The sequence below is a fragment of the Protopterus annectens genome, chromosome 2.part2, assembly GCF_019279795.1.
Source record: "Protopterus annectens isolate FY-2018-M chromosome 2.part2, PAN1.0, whole genome shotgun sequence".
Taxonomy (NCBI): Eukaryota; Metazoa; Chordata; order Ceratodontiformes; family Protopteridae; genus Protopterus; species Protopterus annectens.
In genome coordinates, this window is record NC_056730.1 from 847,983,546 (window position 1) to 848,003,170 (window position 19,625).

The 19,625-nt window shown below is 41.5% G+C and overlaps 1 protein-coding gene across 1 annotated transcript in view; it reads left to right on the top strand.

Moving 5' to 3' along the window:
* LOC122795985 (cGMP-dependent protein kinase 1-like) overlaps positions 1-19,625 on the top strand; it is a 1,306,845-nt gene that overhangs the window by 10,960 nt on the left and 1,276,260 nt on the right. Inside the window, exon 2 of the mRNA XM_044064466.1 lies at positions 19,447-19,570. Coding sequence (XP_043920401.1) covers positions 19,447-19,570 — 124 coding nt within the window. The remainder of the gene's footprint in view (positions 1-19,446; positions 19,571-19,625) is intronic.

Here is a 19,625-nt window from a genome sequence, read left to right on the forward strand (position 1 = left end):
TTCAGAAGTTTTGTGCAGGTATAAACAATCTTCTTCACCCGGGTCAGTCCTCTATTCCTACTCCCTCAGCTTCCACGCATAAAAGTACTGAAGAGGTGGCAAATACCTTCAATAGTTTCTTCACAGAGACTACCCCAGTCCCTAGCTAGCCAATTAACTCCTAGCGGCTCTATAGTAAATATGGCTATACACAATTCTCAACTCTCTTTTAGCCTCCAACAAGTTTCTACATCTCTCATTCGAACCTTACTTAAAAAACTAAAACTCACCACCCTTTCAGCTGATCTTCTCCCCACTGAATATCTGCAAAAAACTACAGATGCTATAGCATATTCCATCTCTATCTTAATAAATAGAACCATAACAGAAGCCACCATCCCCTCCAGTTGGAAAATATCCTATGTCATACCGCTCCATAAAGGCAGCAGCTCTACTGAACTGTCCAACTACTGACCCATAGCCATACTATCACCACTGGCTAAAATCATGGAGAAGTGAATTCATGAGCATCTTCTGCACTATCTCATAAAGAATAAACTGTTGACCAACTTTCAGCATGGCTTTAGACCTCATTACAGCACGTCCTCAACCCTCATTTCTTTCACTAATGTCATTATCCAAAACTGGAATAACAACAAATTATCTTCAGCCCTCTTTCTGGATCATTCCAAAGTTTTTGATATGGTCAGTCACCAACTACACATCCACACACTAAAAACCTTATCCTTAGATAACAAAGCTCTCCAATTGTTCCAGGCCTATCTGAATGGTAGGCAGTAAGTTGTACTATGGCAGAACAAACTCTCATGCTGGTTACCTAATAATATAGGAGTTCCCCAGGGCTCCATATTAGGATCCCTTCTCTTTCTGATCTTTATTAATGACCTCTACACAGCCATCCCAGATGCTACCTGCATTCAATATGCGGATGACTCCACAATGGTAAGCTCTGACACCTCTCCAACAAATATGCTGTCCATAACCCAGAATACATTCAATATAGTTCAAAACTGGCTCTCTGATCGGTGCCTGATCTTAAACCCTAACAAAACCAAACTACTACTTTTCTCACCCACTCGTAAATCCTCAGTAGTATTCTTTACCATTAAATTTAATAATGGCACCATCATCTGTCCAGACCCCTACACAAAACTCCTAGGAGTTATTGTTGATAACAATGTTAGATTTGACATGCATATCAATCAAACCAATAAAACCATAAATAAAAAACTTGGTTCACTATACAAGATTAAACCTTTCCTATCTCCACCTACTAAAACAGCCATTGCCCTCTCTCATCTACTTTCTACCCTACTTTATGCCTCCCCTGTACTTACTAACCTTAGCAAATGTTCTAGCTGCTATAATCACATTGCCAAATTTGACACTGGCATGCTCTATAAGACACACCACTGCTTTAATCTAAAACACCTTGGATGGACAGAACTGCCTAGCCTACTCCAGTTAAACCAGCTTATAGTGGCATATACAATTCTCAAACATCCAGGTAACACCCCAGCACTGGAAAATATAATCATCCTATACAGCAACCTCGGCTCACTCTGCTCATCTAATAGACTGCTTGTACAAACAGTCAAATCTAAAAGCTAACCGGTAACTCTCTATTCGCTAACACTGTAGGTAAAACTTGGAACTCCCTCCCTGCTAACCTTACTCTTGCAACCTCCTTAGCCTAATTCAAGAAAAGTCTCAAACTCTATTTCAAATCACACTGGCTATGTCCATGCTCTAGCCCGACTAGCTCCTTACTCTAAAATTGTTTGCTAAAAATCCTCTTGGTAACTCTAGCTCAGTAAAAACTAGTATGCATTTAACCTCGTTTAATTGTGGATTTGATATATCTGTATACTTGCTTGTCTGAATAAGTCTATAAAAAGATGTTTTTATCATGATTAATATCATATGTAAATATTTTTCTGGATGTATGCATGCTGGAGCTTTAACAGGAGGTATGTATATAACCTCAGTTAAACCTTGATTTGATGTAACTGTATAACTTGCTTGTCTGAATAAGTCTACAAAAAGATGTTTTTATCATGATTAATATTATATGTAATATTTTTCTGAATGTATGTATGTTTGGAGCTTTTCTCCTCGAGCTTCCACTTAAAATGGACATGTATCCAGTTGGACTATCCTGGTCAACAAATGTAAAATAAAATAACAGAGTTGTTTCAGATGTGAATGCATCAAAGTCATAACACTGTACATGCAGACAATGGAACAAAATAGACTTCTGTCAGTGTTCTGTGTCATTAACATCCTCATTAATGTCTTCCTTAAATACACACTAGAGCTGTGTTTACCTCTCTGAAAAGTTAGGAATGTTTATATAAAATGATAAGGAACCAAGGTCATGCAAAGTTTGATGTCAAAGCCAGTTGAGAAACTGAGTAGAGCATGACCTTAAAAGATTCTTTCTGTAAATAGGCTAATCTGACATTAGACTGGGTATATTATATAATTTAAGAATCATTATTTTTGTTTTTCCTTATCCATATTTCACAATAAAGAAATATGGGTACTTTTCCGTTAAACCCCTACCACTTTGCGCTGCTCTATTTCGCCGGGATTTCAGTCCTGGGTACAAGTCTCTGTGTGACAAGTACTTCTGTATAACTGACTGACAAGTGTGTATTGTCATATTAGGTGTACAGGTCCATTTACTCATCGTAGCAATAGCTGCAGTCCACCATTAAACCCCTACCAGTCATGGGAGGTGTATCTGTTATGCACGTATTTCGGCCACAACCTACTTTCCTTTTCACTGCAATACTTAAGAGAGAATCCCTGGGCACCATAGAAGGAGGTTAATGTAGGGGATTACCAGTAGGACAGAAGGTGAAAAGAGTGCTACTAGTGGATATGCCATGGATTGGCCGATGTTCAGCATGTATCATTTCACACAGTACTGAGAAAGATGTCGGCCAGGTCTCTGGAGTAATGTCTACTGCTGCCAATTCAACAACTGCACCCTCTAGAAAGTACACATCGCATTGCAGCCGTATTTCTCAGCTATGCGAGGTGCTCTGAAAAAGTCATCAGAGTTGTACCGCAGTACAATACACATAAGAAAATATCAGGCTTGCCAATGCTCACAGTCCCCGGTGTTTTCAGTCAGCCGTCACATGCAAACGAAAAGAGTCATTGTCCACATTACAAAACCTGCGATTGTGCAACACTGCACGACATTCATGTCTGCAGTACTGCCTGCCTGCCAATTCAAATGAAGAGACAAAAGCTTAACCTTAAGTAAGGCAACTGATTCTTCTTACATCACATTTCTCACTCCTGCATGAGTGATAACATCGCACCAAAACACAGCAGTGTGAAGACATGGTAGGGGTTCAACGGAAAAGTATCGAATATGTAGCCCCTTTTTAGACAGTGTAATAAAACTGTTGCACTGCTGAGAGACATGCACTAGAATCATTCTACAGTTACCCAGTCCTGGACGTTCACTGTGAAGCCCTTTTCAGAAACCTCTCCTAAATGAGTTACAGGCAGTTTTATTCAACAAATCTAAGAAGTTCTGCTGCCCATTTGAAGCAGATGGCCTATTAACATTCTCAATGGCTTATGAAACTGAATGTATTCATAGGGAGTTTATTTGACAAAATATATGGCAATGAATTTTAAAAGCATCACAACTGAATAAACGGTGAATTTAACTACCAGATTCCCTTCTTTGTGTTATACCTTAAGGGTAGTTGTTAACCCATTGCTGTATGTGGTTAATGCTTTTTCTAGTTGCAGAATACATGTATGGTAGGATGAAACAGAGCATGAAGGTTTTTATGTTGAGAAAAGTCCCGCATTTGATGACTTAGCTCACCCCCTTAGCTGCTATATTTAAGTCATTCCTTCTCCTTAGAGCAAGAGACCTTTGCCCTATTTGTTATCTTTCTGGCAAAAGTTCTTCCTAGGAGTGGTGATGTCATAATCTCTAACTTCCCATGCACGTGGAGTAACTGTTATTTGGGTAGTTGAGCAGTTGATTATGTGACTGTCACACCCTTTTACAAATGATGTAAGCCCACATATTATTCCGCCTGGTTGGAACAGTTGCTTTACAGATTGTATCTGTCTCTTCTGGAGAAATCAGTATGGATTGCATACCCCTGTACATGTGCCCACTCCCTCTCCTGAAGAGAGGTGAGTGGGTACCTCCTAAAGAGAGTTGAGTGAGTACAACCTGTGACAAACTAAAATGCTGCCAGCCCAGCTAGCTGAAATTTTGTAAATAATTATGTGTCACTTGAAAATATGAATATGATTTATACAAAAATGTGCCACTGCCAGCCCAGTTATCTGGAATTTTGTAAATAATCATATGTCATTTGTGAATATTAATATGATCCATGGGCTTGTCTTACAAATGTAAGAGAGCTATATGTTATGTGTATATTAAACTACTGGTGCAGACATGTGTGTTGAGCTGTATGTTTTGTACTGAGCTTCAAGAATGTAACCACAGTGTACCCTGCTGGAAGAGAGCAGAAATGTGTATAAACTATACACCTGTGCAGATGTGTGTTTTAATGGTAGAAGTTGGAACATATAGAGCTAACTTGCAAAACCTCAAGAAAATAAGTGGAAATTATTTTACAATTCTGTTATCTCTGTTTCACCTTAGAGCAGACACAAAGTCTAGAGTTGTAGGTTTTCCTGTTGTCTTGAAACAGAAATAATTACTAGGCTTCAAATGTAAAAGTGTTAATTGTTTTACAACTTCCCGTTCTAGGCAAACTTCTGAGATATATGTACTTCTCTCACAGAGATGTTACAAATTCTGTTGGTATGTGTTAGCCTGGGAACTGAAGGCAGGTGACAAATAGTGATTTCATCTAGCTAACCCAGCTGTAATGTGTATTATTAATTTAATTACTATCGCAGAGAGTGAGTCTGTGCATTTTGTATCTTGTCTTTACCCCATTTCCTGTTTTCTGAGATTCCAGCTGCCTTGGCATTGCTGACCCAAGTACTGTGCTGTACTGCACTGCCCCATCATATGCCCGCAATCCTAGGCTCCACCATAGTAATCTGGGATTTTTCTGGCTGGCTCCCTGTAGCCATAGATTCCCTTCAGACTCCTCCTGCCTCCTATTGCCAATACATAGCACAATGGCCTCCCTATAAGGTTTCATCATGTTAACATTGTACAATTTGTGCCCCTGCCTCCTCCTAGTAGTTTTACCATGTAGTTAACATCACTGACATTCCTTACCACCTTGTAGGGTCCCTCCCAGGCTGCCTGCAGCTTGTTGTGTCTGACAGGAATGAGAACCATTACCTGCTGCCCTACAGCATACTTTCTAGCTCGAGCATTCCTGTTATACCAGACCTTTTTTTGCTGCTGAGCTTCTGCCAGGTTCTCCAGGCCAAGCCCATGAGTTCCCTGAGCCTAGTCCTGAAGTTTAGGACATATGCCACAACAGTCACCTTGTGGGATTCACACTCACCCTCCCACTCATCTCAAATCAAATCTAGAGGTCCCCTCACCCTATGCCAATACAGCAACTGAAAGGGTGAAAAACCTGTGGATTCTGGGGAACCTCTCTGCAAACAACAGATGGGGCAAATATTTGTCCCAGTCCCTCTTAAACTAGTCTACAAATGCCCATAGCATCATCTTAAGTACAGAGTTTAACCTCTCAACAAGACCATTATTCTGAGGATGGTAAGGGGTGTTCTTTAGGTGCTTCACCCCACAGTATTACCACAGACAAGCCAACAGGTCTGACATGAAATTGGCACCTCTGTCAGTCAGTATTTCTTTTTGGAAAACTACCCTGCTGAAAATCTCTAACAAAACATTTGCCTCCTTTTCTGCCTCAATGGAAGACAGAGCCATTGCGTCAGGGTATCTGGTAGCATAATCTAGTACCACTAAGATATACTTTTTCCCTGTGGAACTTGGGGTACTCAGTGGCCTCACAATACCCATAGCTACCCCCTGAAATGGCTCTTCAATCACAGTCAAAGGCATCAAATGAGCTTTAACCTTGTTTCCTGCCTTGCCTACCTTTGGTACAGCTCACAGGTCCTCCAGTCCCTGTTACATCTCTGGAAATCCAAGGCCAATAGAAGTATATAATACAACTCTTTGTATGTTTTATGCCCATATGACCTGCAAAGGGAATATCATGGGCTATGGCTAGAAGCGTCAGACAGTATGCTCTGGGCACTACCATCTGCTGTATTCTCTCACCCTCTAGCCTTCCCTCAGGGGTCCACTCTCTATGCAGTAACCCTTTGTCACAGTATACAGCTTCCCCCTTCCCTTGAGAATCAGGTTCCTCACTAGCTACCTCCCTCATTGCCTGTAATGTGGGGTCTGAGAGATGAGCCTGTCTCAACTCTCTCTTTGTAACCCTTCCCAGCCCCCCTTCCACAGGAAGTCTGGTATTCCCTGACAACGGTGCCTCACTGTCAGCCTGGGTACTACTACTCACCTGTACCCTTGCAGTCACTCTGTCCAAGGGAACATTAGTACCCACAAGTAGCTGTGGCTCACCTTCAGTCTCACAGCTACAGGGTAGCTCCCTCCCTGAAGTAACCACCTCACCAGTCCTGGCTGCAAGTGTGTGGTCTGTCTGAGTCTCCCCAGACTACAAGACCCACATCCTTGTCTCCAAGCCTGACTACATGTAACTGCATGCACACAGGGTACTGCATTATCAAAATCATTCCCTATTAGGACATCTGTTGGGAAATCCTCAAACACACCTACTTGCTTGCTTCCTTTTCACTACCCTCTCAGTCAAGGTGAACCCTTGCCAAGGGTATTGGGAATGGGGTCCTTCCTAGAGCTCTGACTGGAGTAGACTGCCCAAGCAAGTAGTATTCCCATTCACTAAGATAGGATATAACTTCTCGTGGCAGTTTGGTACACTTTTTGTCTCCAGACAACCTACTGTTGGCATTTTGTCAACCCCACTTACTGGCTCTCCCACCTTTTGTTCCCCACCTTGCCTCCATGGACATCTATATGCTACATGGCCCCATTGGTTGCATTTAAAACATTTAACTCTTGGTCCTGGACAGGTACCTGGACTAATGGCTTCCCCTGCTACTGGTGGACTATGTTGGGTCAATCTGGGCTGGCCACCATGGGTTCCCTTAGACCCATGAGTGGCACTGGGTGCCCCTTTCCTGTACAGTGATGCCCTGCTAGCTAGGTATAGGTCTCCCTTCTTCCCCAACTCATCTGCAGTAGTGCATTGTCTATGAGGTAACCAGACTCTCATTTCCTCAGGCAAAGTGTTAAGGGCTTGTTCCCTCACCAAAAGGTCTGCCAGCCCTTCAAAAGTGGTGACCTGACATCCCCTCACCCACCTTTGAAAATACATGCTTAGTTAAGCAACATATTCACACATACCTTCATCTGCCTTGCATCTATGCTCACAAAACTTATTTTCTATAAGCTTATGTGTTAACTTAAAACATTCTAGCAAACAGTTCTTTACAGCATTATAATTTAAACAGTTAGTATCAGACAATTTGGAAAGAACAGTTACAGCTTTACCATGGAGTAAGGGGGTCAGAACTGTACCCAGAGCCCTTGGTCAATATTATACTGTTTACATACCCTCTCAAACATATGAATGAAACTATCAAAACTATTCCCCTCTGTAAATTGTGGAAGAAATTCACTGACCTTTGTTGCTTCTGAGATTTGGGTACTCCCTTCCCCATTACCTTCATGACTTTGTCAAAGAGTCAGCATCTCCTTTTCATGTTGCTTCTGCCTCCCTTTCTCCTCAGCTTCCAGGTGTCTCAGTCTCTCTGCTGCTTCTGTTTCCAAATGCTTGGCTTTCCAACTCAAGTCTCTTTAACTCCAGATGGATTTTTAAGTCCTCTGTGGAAAGGATGAGCTGTCCATTTTCTGAGAGTTGTACATCTCCACGGCCAGTCTGATTGTCCTCCTGGTTGCTATTCTCTGATGCAGTTGTGACTAAAGCTGCAATCATGTCTTCTTTAGTCAGGCTGGCATGCACCAGTCCTTTAGCCTGGCACATCTCAGCCAACTGGCAGATTATCAGCTTGTCATACTAATTTGCTGACATGCTTGCCTGCTCTCCCTGACTAATTAAACTAACAAAGAAAATAAAACAATTGTGATATGAATGCTGATTGAGAGTACAAACATCTTCGGTGACCAATGTACACAAACTACAGGAATTCAATAGCCACACAACTATAAGCCAATTAATATGTGATGTGGCTATCTCACCACAGTCAACCAATTAATATGTAATGTGGCTATCCCACCACTGCCAAAAAATTAACATGTGACACCCCTGCACTGGCTCAGTAATCAAGGAGGCTCAATCCTCACCACTAGCACCAGTGAGGGATGTACACATTGAGAGGATGACAAGTACACACACAGTAAAGTACAATTTCCCTTAAGAGCACACAAGATCACAGTCAGTCTGGGTCTGGTTTCTCCCTCTTTCTCCAGATCACCAGTAAGACTCCCCACTGGCACAGCTATAGAGTTGAATTCTTAACCAGGGTTCCAAGTCAAGTCCTCCCAGCATTCCCTCTGTCCAACTAGTGCTTTGTGCCCTTGCCCAAGTAGCTGAAACACATACACACACACACACACACACACACACACACACACACACACAGTATTAGATTTGATTTTTACACAAACACACACCTAGGAAAGGCTGGCACAGGGTTACTAGCTATACCCCGTTCTGCTCAGACTATAAGGTTGTACCAGATTCCACTAGCCACCCTTATCACCTACTTAAGGCCCTTACCAAAGGGTGCCCAGTCTTACTGTGTAATGTCACTATTATCCAAATGGTAAGTGTGACCAAGGCCAAGGCTATTTAGGAGTGGCCTATACAGTGTCACCAGATACCTATGCAAGTAATCTTAGATCTTAGATATCTCTAAACAAACCAGCCACAATTAAAAGGTTTAAATATATTTAATAATAAATAATAAAAGAACAAGTCAATACTCAAATAACACAGTAACTACAGAGTTCAGAATTACAGGAAATATTTTAAAACAACGATGCAGCACAGTCTCAAAAAAATTCAGAAACATCTATCTAATCTTTACTATATTCTTATCTATATCTAAGAGAGATTACTGTAATCTAGTTACTTACTATTAGCAAGGCAAGTGCTGATAAGTGGGATGCTTCTAGTTCTAAGACAAGATACAAAATGCACAGACTCACTCTCTGAGATAGTGCTTAAATTAATAATACACATTACTGCTGGGTTAGCTAGATGACATTACTATTTGTCACCTGCCTTCAGTTCCCAGGCTAACACATGCCAACAGAATTTTTATCATCTCTGTGGGAGAAGTACATATCACTCAGAAGTTTGCCTAGAACTGGAAGTCATAAAACAATTAACACTTTTACATTTGAAACCTAGTAATTATTTCTGTTTCAAGACAATACGAAAACCTCCAACTCTAGACTTTGTGTCTGCTGTGAGCTGAAACAGAGATAATAGGATCGTAAAATAATTTCCACTTATTTTCTTGAGGTTTATACACATTTTGGATCTATATTAAATCAGCAAATGCTTAAAAAAGTGAACACTGACTTATCAACCCCATGTAAGCGAAAGCTTACAATCCTGAACACTCGGAACAGCGATTTTTTTTCCCAGGGAAAAAAAAAATTGCTGTTCCACAAAAATAAATAAATAAATAAAAACTTTAAAACATTACATAAAGTGAGGGGCTTTGCCCCCCCCAACTTAAATATACCACCTCCAAGATCGCATTACAGTGACAAAATTGGCAAAGTAATGGAGGCGGCCAAGCGATTTCTTTCCCAGGGAAAAAAATTGCTTTTATGCCATTTTGCTATTTTGCTGTTTTGTGCTTTCAAGTTTGATCAAGATGCATTCAAAGGATTGCGTCTTCAATGATATAATAGGAACCCTGCATTTCTGCTCACTTCCAGCAGGGTACACTGTGGTTACATTCTTGAAGCTCAGTATATAACATAGAATTCAACACACACTTCTGCACCAGTAGTTTAATATCCACATAACATATAGTTCTCTTACATTTGTAGGACAAGCATATGAATCATATTAATATTCACAAATGACATATGATTATTTACAAAATTCCAGATAGCTGGGCTGGCAGTGTCACATTTTTATATAAATCATATTAATATTTTCAAGTGACATATAATTATTTACAAAATTCCAGATAGCTGGGCTGGCAGCATTTTGGTTTGTCACACAGCCCTTTCAACCTTCATCTCATTTTGGTTCTGCAGTCTGAGACCTGCTAATCAAACCTTAGAGACAGAGAATTTTTCTTCATCATAGGTTCATAGATGTGTACTAGGCTAATGGCCCTGGATCCTTTACAAGCCTAGCCCATAGGATTACCCTGGCATCATGCCACCCAACCTTAGTTCCCAGCGCCTCTGTCGAGTAGAGCCACTGGAGTGATCTCCAGGGTGAATTTTCTATTTCCCATCCACTCATCAAGATTTTTCTTGAAGAGGGTCAGTGAGGTGCTCTGCTTGACATGTATAGAAAGTCTATTCCTGTCCTTCCAGCATGCTCTGTTGATTGTGGTAATGCGGTAGATGTCTCTGGAGCATGTGGTGTGGTGGGATTGGGATTTCTTTAGATGTAGCATTTCTGTCAGAGCTGGGTCAGACATGGCTTTGTAAGTCAAGCAGAGATCACCTCTAAGTAGGTGATCTGAGACAGAGAATAGATGGAGTTTTTTTAGTCTGTCCATATAGGACAAGTGTTTAAGGCCTAGGATCCTCTTTGTGAGGTATTTTTGTGGCCTCTCCAGTTGTTGCAGGTGTCTAGTGAGGTACATGTCAAATGGGGCATTGTACTTGATGATTAGCTTAATGAGGGAAAAGTAGAGGGAGACAATGACCTCTCTCTTCCTGGATGCAAAACCCTTAGCAATGAGATGTGTCACAGAAGGACTTTCTGACCACAGTGGTGGTCAAAAGAGAGGTTGCTGTCAACCTGTGTTCCCAGATCTCTAATAACACCTTCTGTGTTCAGTGGACTACCATAGATGTGATAATTCAAGGGAACTAGGTTTTGCCCAAGGGGGATGACGACACAATTTTTGGCATTGAGCTTAAGGCCATGGTTCTGACACCAGTCGTTGGTCTCAGTGAGGCCTTTCTGTTGGATGTGAACATCACTTGAGAAGTTAGTAATAACTCCCGACTTGCAATCATTTGTGAACTTTGTCAGCCAGAGTCCCTTCATGTTGGCTTGGACTTCAGAGAAGTAGATACTAAACAGGAGAGGACCTGGGACTGAACCCTGTGGGACTCCATTCATGACTAGTCTGCAGTTTGACTTGGAGTCAGCTACTTTCACACTGTGGGTTCTATCTGTGATCCAGTTTGCAACCCACCTAGTGATATAGGGGCTGATGCCTAGCTTAGTGAGTTTTTCTATGATTCCTGAGTGGGGAATGGTATAAAAGGCCTTGGCGAGATCAACATAGGCTGTATGAACCACCTTGCCTTCATCCACAGCTCTGGTGACTGACTCAAAGACATTGACCAAGTTGAGCAGGCATGATCTACCCTTCACAAAACCAAACTGTGTACGATCCAGAGTTTGCGGATTCCCTATATCCTTGTTTATTAGGTCCATTATGATGCATTTCATAGCTTTGCATATCAGACTCATCAGGCTAATGGGACGATAGTTCCCAGGATCTGTAGTCACTTCTCCTTTGTGAAGAAGAATGAATGCAGCAGTGTGCCATTTGGTAGGGACAAAGCCTGAGATGAGGCTGTGATTGAACAGGGCACACAGGTGAGGTGCCAGTTCACTCTGTAGTTCATTTAGAACACAGCCAGTTATTTACATTACCTTTTCCTCAAAGGTCTGGTGAAGGCATCTGTGACAGCGAAGGTTTAATTGGAAGTATCTTGTTTTGACCAGTAGAATTTGATGTCAAAAATAAGAAAAACACTGCACAAAAATAATAAAAAAAGAGTAAGATGTTTAGCCTAGAATCTGTACTTATAATATATTACATAGTGTTCCCTACTAATAATGTTACAGCTGTGTTTTCTGCTGTGCAAGAATGAAAAGGAGAGGATTGGGTCTGTGGTTGAGATAAATTAACCCTGCCTATACTGTAGATGCTATGGATTTTATTAGCTGCCTGGGCAATGGTGAAACTGATCTAGAAGGCTAGGAATGAGCACCTAATGCCAGCAGTCCCATCCTGGGAGGAATTCTGGCCTGCTTTAGAGTTTCCTTCCATGAGGAAGAAGGGGCATACAGTGCAGCATATGGGTTGGAGACACACAATCGGCTTTGCTCTACCAAGCTCCAATAAGCAGTAGCCTTCTTGAGAGGAATGTGAGAACATGTACTTCCTTGTGGAGGGTAAGGCATAGCAGGCCCTTACTCAAGTGAGTGCACACATCAGCCACCTGAGGATGGAGACTTAGGTCATCACCAGAAAAATCCTAATAGCTGCCTAGGAGATGATTTCCCCTTATCAACTCTTACTGCAAGATGGAACAAATAAGGCTAATCAAGTATAGGAGGGCTGATGACTGAGAGGAAGTAGGGGAAAACATGAAAAAATCTGTAAAAAGGAGGAATTTTGTATGAGTTTGAAGATGTGCAAAAGCACTTGCATACACTCCCAGCTGTGGTCAGCACAGTTCAGAAGTATGTGAGTATAGATGTTTGTGCAGTACCTCTGAGTCCGGGATTCCTTACATTTTTATAGTGAAATGCTGTGTTTTGCAAATATGTAGGAGAATCCACACTGTCAGCAAAAGCATAATTGTGAGCTGTGATTGACATTAGGATATGGGATTATGGGCTCTCCATTACCCTCTAGGTGACCTTGTTTTTTTTTTTTTATTTTTTTTTTATTGCCCTGTAAATGAGAATGAAATTAGATCCAGATGACATAGTACATGCTATTTCATTTTTTGCAGGAGATGTCCTAGTAATTAAGAAAAAAATGTTAAAAATCTTTCAACAAATAGGGTGAGCTTTAATACTATTAAGGCATTGGTAGTACTCACTCTTATTATCAAGAGCAATTGTGACTTAGGACATTGCTTGGCAAATCTCCATCACAGAGTGCACATAAAACATATGAGGCTTGCCCAAAATGCATAGGGAAAGGTTCAGATATGTGACATTGGTAACTAAACAGAGTCAAGGCACTTCCATTTAAATGTATCTCAGTGTTGCTATCAGTAAAACAAGGAAAAACTTTTATTTTATAGGTAGTATATTCACAATACTGTAACAGAAGTATGTGAAAGTACAGCTGTGTACTCCTACCATAAATGTAGATGTTCGAGTGTGTTCACTGTTGCAGTCATGACTGTAGGGTTCTTCTTGCCAGCAGCAGTCCTCGATCGGCCAGAATCCCAAAGTCTGGATTGTGCGTCAGCTGAGGTCACTTTTATCCTGATGTCAATGCGCCAGGAAGTATAAGACCTCAGCCGACTCCATTACCCCAGTTTTTCTTGCCCCAGATGTCAGGTGCCCAAAACCTCAGCAGCCAAATTACCTCATAACAGACAATACTCAAAGAAAAAAAAAAAGAGGGGGTAGGAGGGAGGGTAACTCAGATTGCAACAGTGAACACACTCGAACATCTACATTTATGGTAAGAGTACACAACTGTACTATGTCCTTCATGGTTCACTGCTGCAGTCATGACTGTAGGGTTGAGTCCCAAAGCTAAGAAAGGGTGGCTGGAGGATAAATAGAAGGAGCGGCCACAAAACTTTGCCAAACCACAGAAGCAAAACCAGCCCTAGATTCAGAATAGAGATGGAGGTAGTAATGCTTAGAAAAAGTGTGCACAGAACTCCAAGTAGCAGCCTCTAAAATATCCTTGGTAGGAACCCCACAAAGAAAGGCTGCTGAAGTAGCAGTAGCCCAGGTAGAATGAGTCCTAATATTAACAGGAACTGGATTGCCATGAAAAGAGTAACAGAACTTAATGCAGTGGGCAATCCACTTAGAAATAGTTTGCTTTAGAAATAGTTTGCTTAGTGATTGCTTTCCCTAGAACAGTAGGAGCATAAGCGACAAACAATTGGTCAGATTTCCTGAATATCTTGGTCCTGTCCAGGTAAAAACAAAGCTGCTTGTGCACGTCTAAAGAGTGCAAAAGACTTTCTTCTTCACTTTTAGGATAAAAAGTAGGCAAATGAATAGTCTGATTCAAGGCCACTGCCGAAACCACCTTAGGCATAAAGGTGGGATTAGTCCTTAGGGATACCCTGTCCTGATGAAAAGTAAGGAAGGGTTCCACAGCCATGAGTGCTTGCAATTCCAAAATTCTTGTAGCAGAGGTTATAGCTAAAAGAAAAGCAGTTTTCCAAGACAAAAATTTTAAATCCGTGGAAGCTGCAGGTTCAAAAGGAGACAAGGTTAATTTTTCCAAAACATAGTTAAGATTCCAAGTGGGAACATGTGCTCTTATAGGGGGCCGAACATTCTTAGCCCCTCTAAGAAATTGTTGAAGTAATGGATGAGAAAAAAAAGTCGGAGGATCCATATTGTAATGTGCAGAAATAGCAGAAGCATGAAGCTTAATAGATGAAAAAGATAGGCCCGTATGTAACAACTCTGCCAGATACTGTAAAATCAGAGGAATGTTCGGAACAGTAGAATCACCACCTTGGACTTGATTCCAGGAGCAAAATCTTTTCCATTTACCTGCATAAGATTTCCTAGTGCTGGGCCATCTGGCTTCAAGGATTACATCCATTATCTGTTTGGAAAGAGTAGAGGTGTTTACAGACCCTGGATCCACCAGGCAGCTAAATTCAGAGTTTTGACATGACTGTGCAGGATCCGGCCGTCCTGTTGAGACAGTAGATGAGGGATTTGAGGCAGAATCCAGGGAGGCTCCTGAACTAGGTTCATCAGAGTGGAATACCAGAATTGTCGAGGCCAATTGGGAGTCAGTAAAATCATTTGCGGTCTGTCCTGTTTTATCTTCAGAAGTACCCGAGGTAGAAGAGGAAAAGGAGGAAAAGCATATACTGAGAGGTGTTTCCAACTGAATGAGAGGGCATCCACTTGCCATACTAGTTTGTGGTAGGTCCTGGTGCAGAATGTTGGAAGTTGATGATTCTGAGGGGATGCAAAAAGATCTATGTCCGGACATCCCCATGCCTGTACTATCATCCTGAATATCCGAACATCCAACATCCATTCGTGTGGATCCAAAAGTGTCCTGCTCAATGTGTCTGCCAGAGTGTTGTCTTTTCCTGGCAGGAATTGTGCCTGTAAGTGGACTCTGCAGGTCAATGTAGTGTACCACAGAGCCATAGCTAACCTGCACAGGTGGTAAGAGTGAGAGCCCCCCTGCTTGTTTATGTACCACATCACTGTAGTGTTGTCTGTCTTTATCAGTGAGCATCTCCTTCAAATTTATTTGCAGGTGAATTTGCTCTTTGTCCAAACACCCTGAAGACATCCCCCGTGCATGTGGGCTCCCCAGGCATAATCTGAAGCATCCGTTGTCAGAACTTGGTTGGTTGGTGGAGGACAAAAAGGCCTCCCCTTGTTCTGGAGACAGGCTTCGGCCCACCAAAGAAACTCTTGCTGTAGACAAGGCAAAATCGTGATCACTGTTTCCAAACTGTGGTAATGTTGAGACCACACACTCTTGAGGTACCACTGTAGTTTCCTCATATGCAGTCTTGCATATGGTATTAGGAGAATGTAGGAAGCCATGTAACCTAAAGCCTGCAGAACCTTTCTTGCAGTCAGCTGTTTCATTGAAGCCAGGTGTTGGAAAGAAGAAGCCAGTTGCGCTTTTTTGTCTGGTGTCAAGGAAGCCATCTGGGTTGTAGTACTCAGAAGAGCACCCAGGAAAGTAATTTGTTGTGTGGGCACCAGATTTGACTTCTTTTGATTCACTGTGAATCCGAGATACTGTAGAAGATGCTGCACAAAAGCTAGATGCTGAAGTAGAGTGTCTTTGTTGTCCACTTGAATAAGACAAGTCATCCAGATAAGGGTATATTTGAATCCCCTTCTGTCTGAAAAATGCCATTACTGGTGCCAGGCACTTTGTAAAGACCCTGGGCACAGTAGATAAGCCAAAGGGCAGCACAGAGAACTGGTAATGCTTCGAGCCCACTTTGAATCTCAGATACCTTCTGCACTCTTGCCTTATAGGAATATGCAGGTAAGCTTCCTTTAAGTCCAGAGTCACCATCCAAGCATTCTTGCCCAACATAGGCAGCAGCTGCTGCAGAGTGAGCATCTTGAATTTTGGTACATCTAGGAAAGTGTTTAGTATGGAAAGGTCCAGGATTGGTCTCCACAAATTTTCCTTCCTGGGAACTAGGAAAAGTCTTGAATAAAAACCTTGCCCTATTTCTAAATTTGGTACCAATTCTATGGCCCTCATAGCTAATTGGACTGAACCTGCAGTTGTGCCTCTGCCCATTGATGATTTGGCAGATCTGGCCAACCATTCGGTCTTGGCGAGGTGTGCAAATGAAATCTGTAACCTCTTGAGACTATGTCCAGAACCCATTTGTCCCGGGTTATGCAGCCCCAATTTTGATAAAAAAGAGAAATCTTTCCTCCCAAAGGTGCTTCCAGGAGAGGAGCTCCTGGAACCAGAAAAGGAGAGTCATAAAGACTGTTTCCAGTAGGGTTGAGACTTATCTTCACCTCCTTTGGGAGAGGGGGCAGTCCACTGCCTATTCCTAAAAAGGGTTTGTGCCTGTCCCCCTACCTCTGGAACACCTGAATCTGCTTCTCTGAGGCCTGTCTGAGCTCGGTAAGGACCAAGGTTTAGCTGGCCAGTGCCTCCTAAATCTAGGAGGTTGCACCTGTAGAAAATCCTTAACCGTCTGCATAGATTTGGCTTTGTCCTCCATTTTCTTTAATACCTCTTCAGCTTAGGCCCCAAACAAAACATCGCGCTGCAAAGGGGCATCCAAAAGTTAGTCTTTAACCTGATCCGGCAAGCTTTGTTCTTTTAACCAAGCATGTCTTCTAATAACTGCGCCAGTTGTTGCAGCCCTACAAGAAGCTTCCAAAGAATCAAAACCACAATGCAGGGTATGTTTACCCACTTGTTCAATAGCATGCAATAAATCCTGTAACTCCTTATCATCCGCACCAATAGAAACAGCGGATATCTTTTGTTTAAATACAGACAAAAGGTATTGTTGATACTTTAGCATATGAAATTGACAGTTCAAAGCTCTAACAGACAATGTAGCAGAAGTATAAACTTTTTTACCCCATCTTTCCAAAGCCCTGGACTCTTGGTCAGAGGGAATAGGATGTTTAGCAGAGGCCGCTTTAACACCCTTAGGGCCCTGAGAAATTGTTTCTGGATCAGGTGAAAGATTCTTAAAAAGAAACTTCTGAGAATCTGGAACCCTATAATACCTATCTGGTTTGACCGGAGCAAGGGAAAAAGAATCAGGAGAGAGGGAAGCTTCTGAAAAAACATCATCTACAATGTCCAATACAGGGGGAATAGCAAGAGGCTTATGCTGAGGGAGAAGAAGAAAATCCCTAAGCCTTTTCTTGGTTTCAGAGAATTCCTGCCCTTCCCAGTGAAAATGCTTCCTCATATCATGCAAGGTTTCACCAAAAGAATAATCCTCGGGAGGAGAGGCTGAAGGAAAGGAATCTTCAGCATCAGAATCCTCATAAGGAGGAAAGGAACAATCCTGCTCAAGGGAAGAAGCAGAAGAAACAGAAATTTGGTCTGAAGAATCATAATCGGACTGTAATCTAGGCTTGTTGTCAGGAGGGGGATGAGAACCCCTGATCATAGATAACAAATCTTCAGCCATCCTATGCATCTGCCTTTCAGGCCTAGCACCCTGATCAAAAGGCATCTGTGCTTGCCATTTCTTTTTAGCTGGAGCCGTAGTCATTGTCTTAGAATGCAAAACTGAATCCATATTTACATAAAGCTATGAAGGCCTGAAAACCCCTCAGAAGCCGGTACCTGCCTATCGGCTCTGGACCCAAGGTCCATTCCCTGGCAATTCTGAAGGCCTCATCAGCTCCACACCAGAGTTGGTACAGGCAGTTGGTTCAAAAGAGAATAATCCACAATGATGTAATTAACTAATTAATTAATTTCTTAAAAATATATAAATTATAAATATACATATATATATATATATATATATATATATACATCATTGTAAACAATACATAAAATATATGATGATAATAAACAATATTATAGTGCATTTGTCATGTCCTTTTCTTAATAGCTAAAATGTGTTCACTAATTCTTTTTTTTTTTTAAAACATCTTGTAGTCATTCCTACATAATAGCTTGGACATGTCTGGCACTGTGCAACATGCACTAGGCAGGCACTCTATCAAATTAAAACCACTTTTTTTTCAGTATTTGATAGTGTTGATGTAACGTTGAATCAATTCAAGAGGCGGACGACAGAGGCTGCAAAGGCGCCTCACTGATGACTGACAAACCAGCAACTGGCAATAACTGAGTTATATCCTTTGCTTTGGACCTTGGAGGCCTGTCTTTATCTTTGCGCCTCTTACACACCCCAGAAACCGAAAAAGAATCTGAAGACATATTATAATTAAACCTTTTACCAAAATAGTAGAAGGCAAAGTTGCACCTATGCCTAATAGTACGCTGATTAAATCTAGCACAAAACCCACAATTAGCAACGTCGTGGTCAGGCCCCAGACAGGGAATACAGTAAGAGTGAAAATCCCTATGAGGTATTTGTTTCCCACAAGAAATACAATTATTAACTTTTTCTGACATCTGACTGGAGCAAGAAAAAGACCTCCCCAATGTGGTACTTATCTTATAAAATGAAAAATCCTGGAAGTAAATCCAAAAACAGACAGGAGTATGCCAACCGGCATCAGCGAACTGCTCAGGGCACTGCGCGGCAAGAAAGACTGGGGTAATGGCATCGGCTGAGGTCTTTATACTTCCTGGTGCATTGACGTCAGGATAAAAGTGACCTCAGCTGACGCCCAATCCAGACTTTGGGATTCTGGCCGATCGAGGGCTTCTGCTGGCAGTAAGAACCCTACAGTCATGACTGCAACAGTGAACCACGAAGGACATCAGAATTATGTGCAATCAATGAAAAGAAGAAAACATGTTTCAGCAAAGAAGCAGAGAAACTGCAGTGATATATAGATAGAATGAATAACAATCAATAATAATAAAATATTTTGGAGGGAGGCTGTCTTTTTAATGTCTTATTTTCCAAGACAAATCAGTTGAGATGTTGAATGTTTGACGTTGTTATTTCTAAATGCCTGCACTTTTCAAAATGGTGCATCTGATGATTCTAATTTTTATACCACTATATAATTTATTAAACAAAAACTGTATTGTTACTGCAGATGATATGACTGATCACAACTTCTGATTTTGATTTTTCAGAGGTGCAAGTGGTATGGGATAGCACAGATGGGGACATTTTTAAGAGCAGGGCTCTAGCAATAATCCCAGAACCTCTTCCAGATGATGAAGACCTATTTTTCAGTCAAACGCAAAAATCTTTAAGGTGAGTTTAAAAGGAATTTATAAACAAGATAGTGAGGTTTAAAGAAGTCCATGCC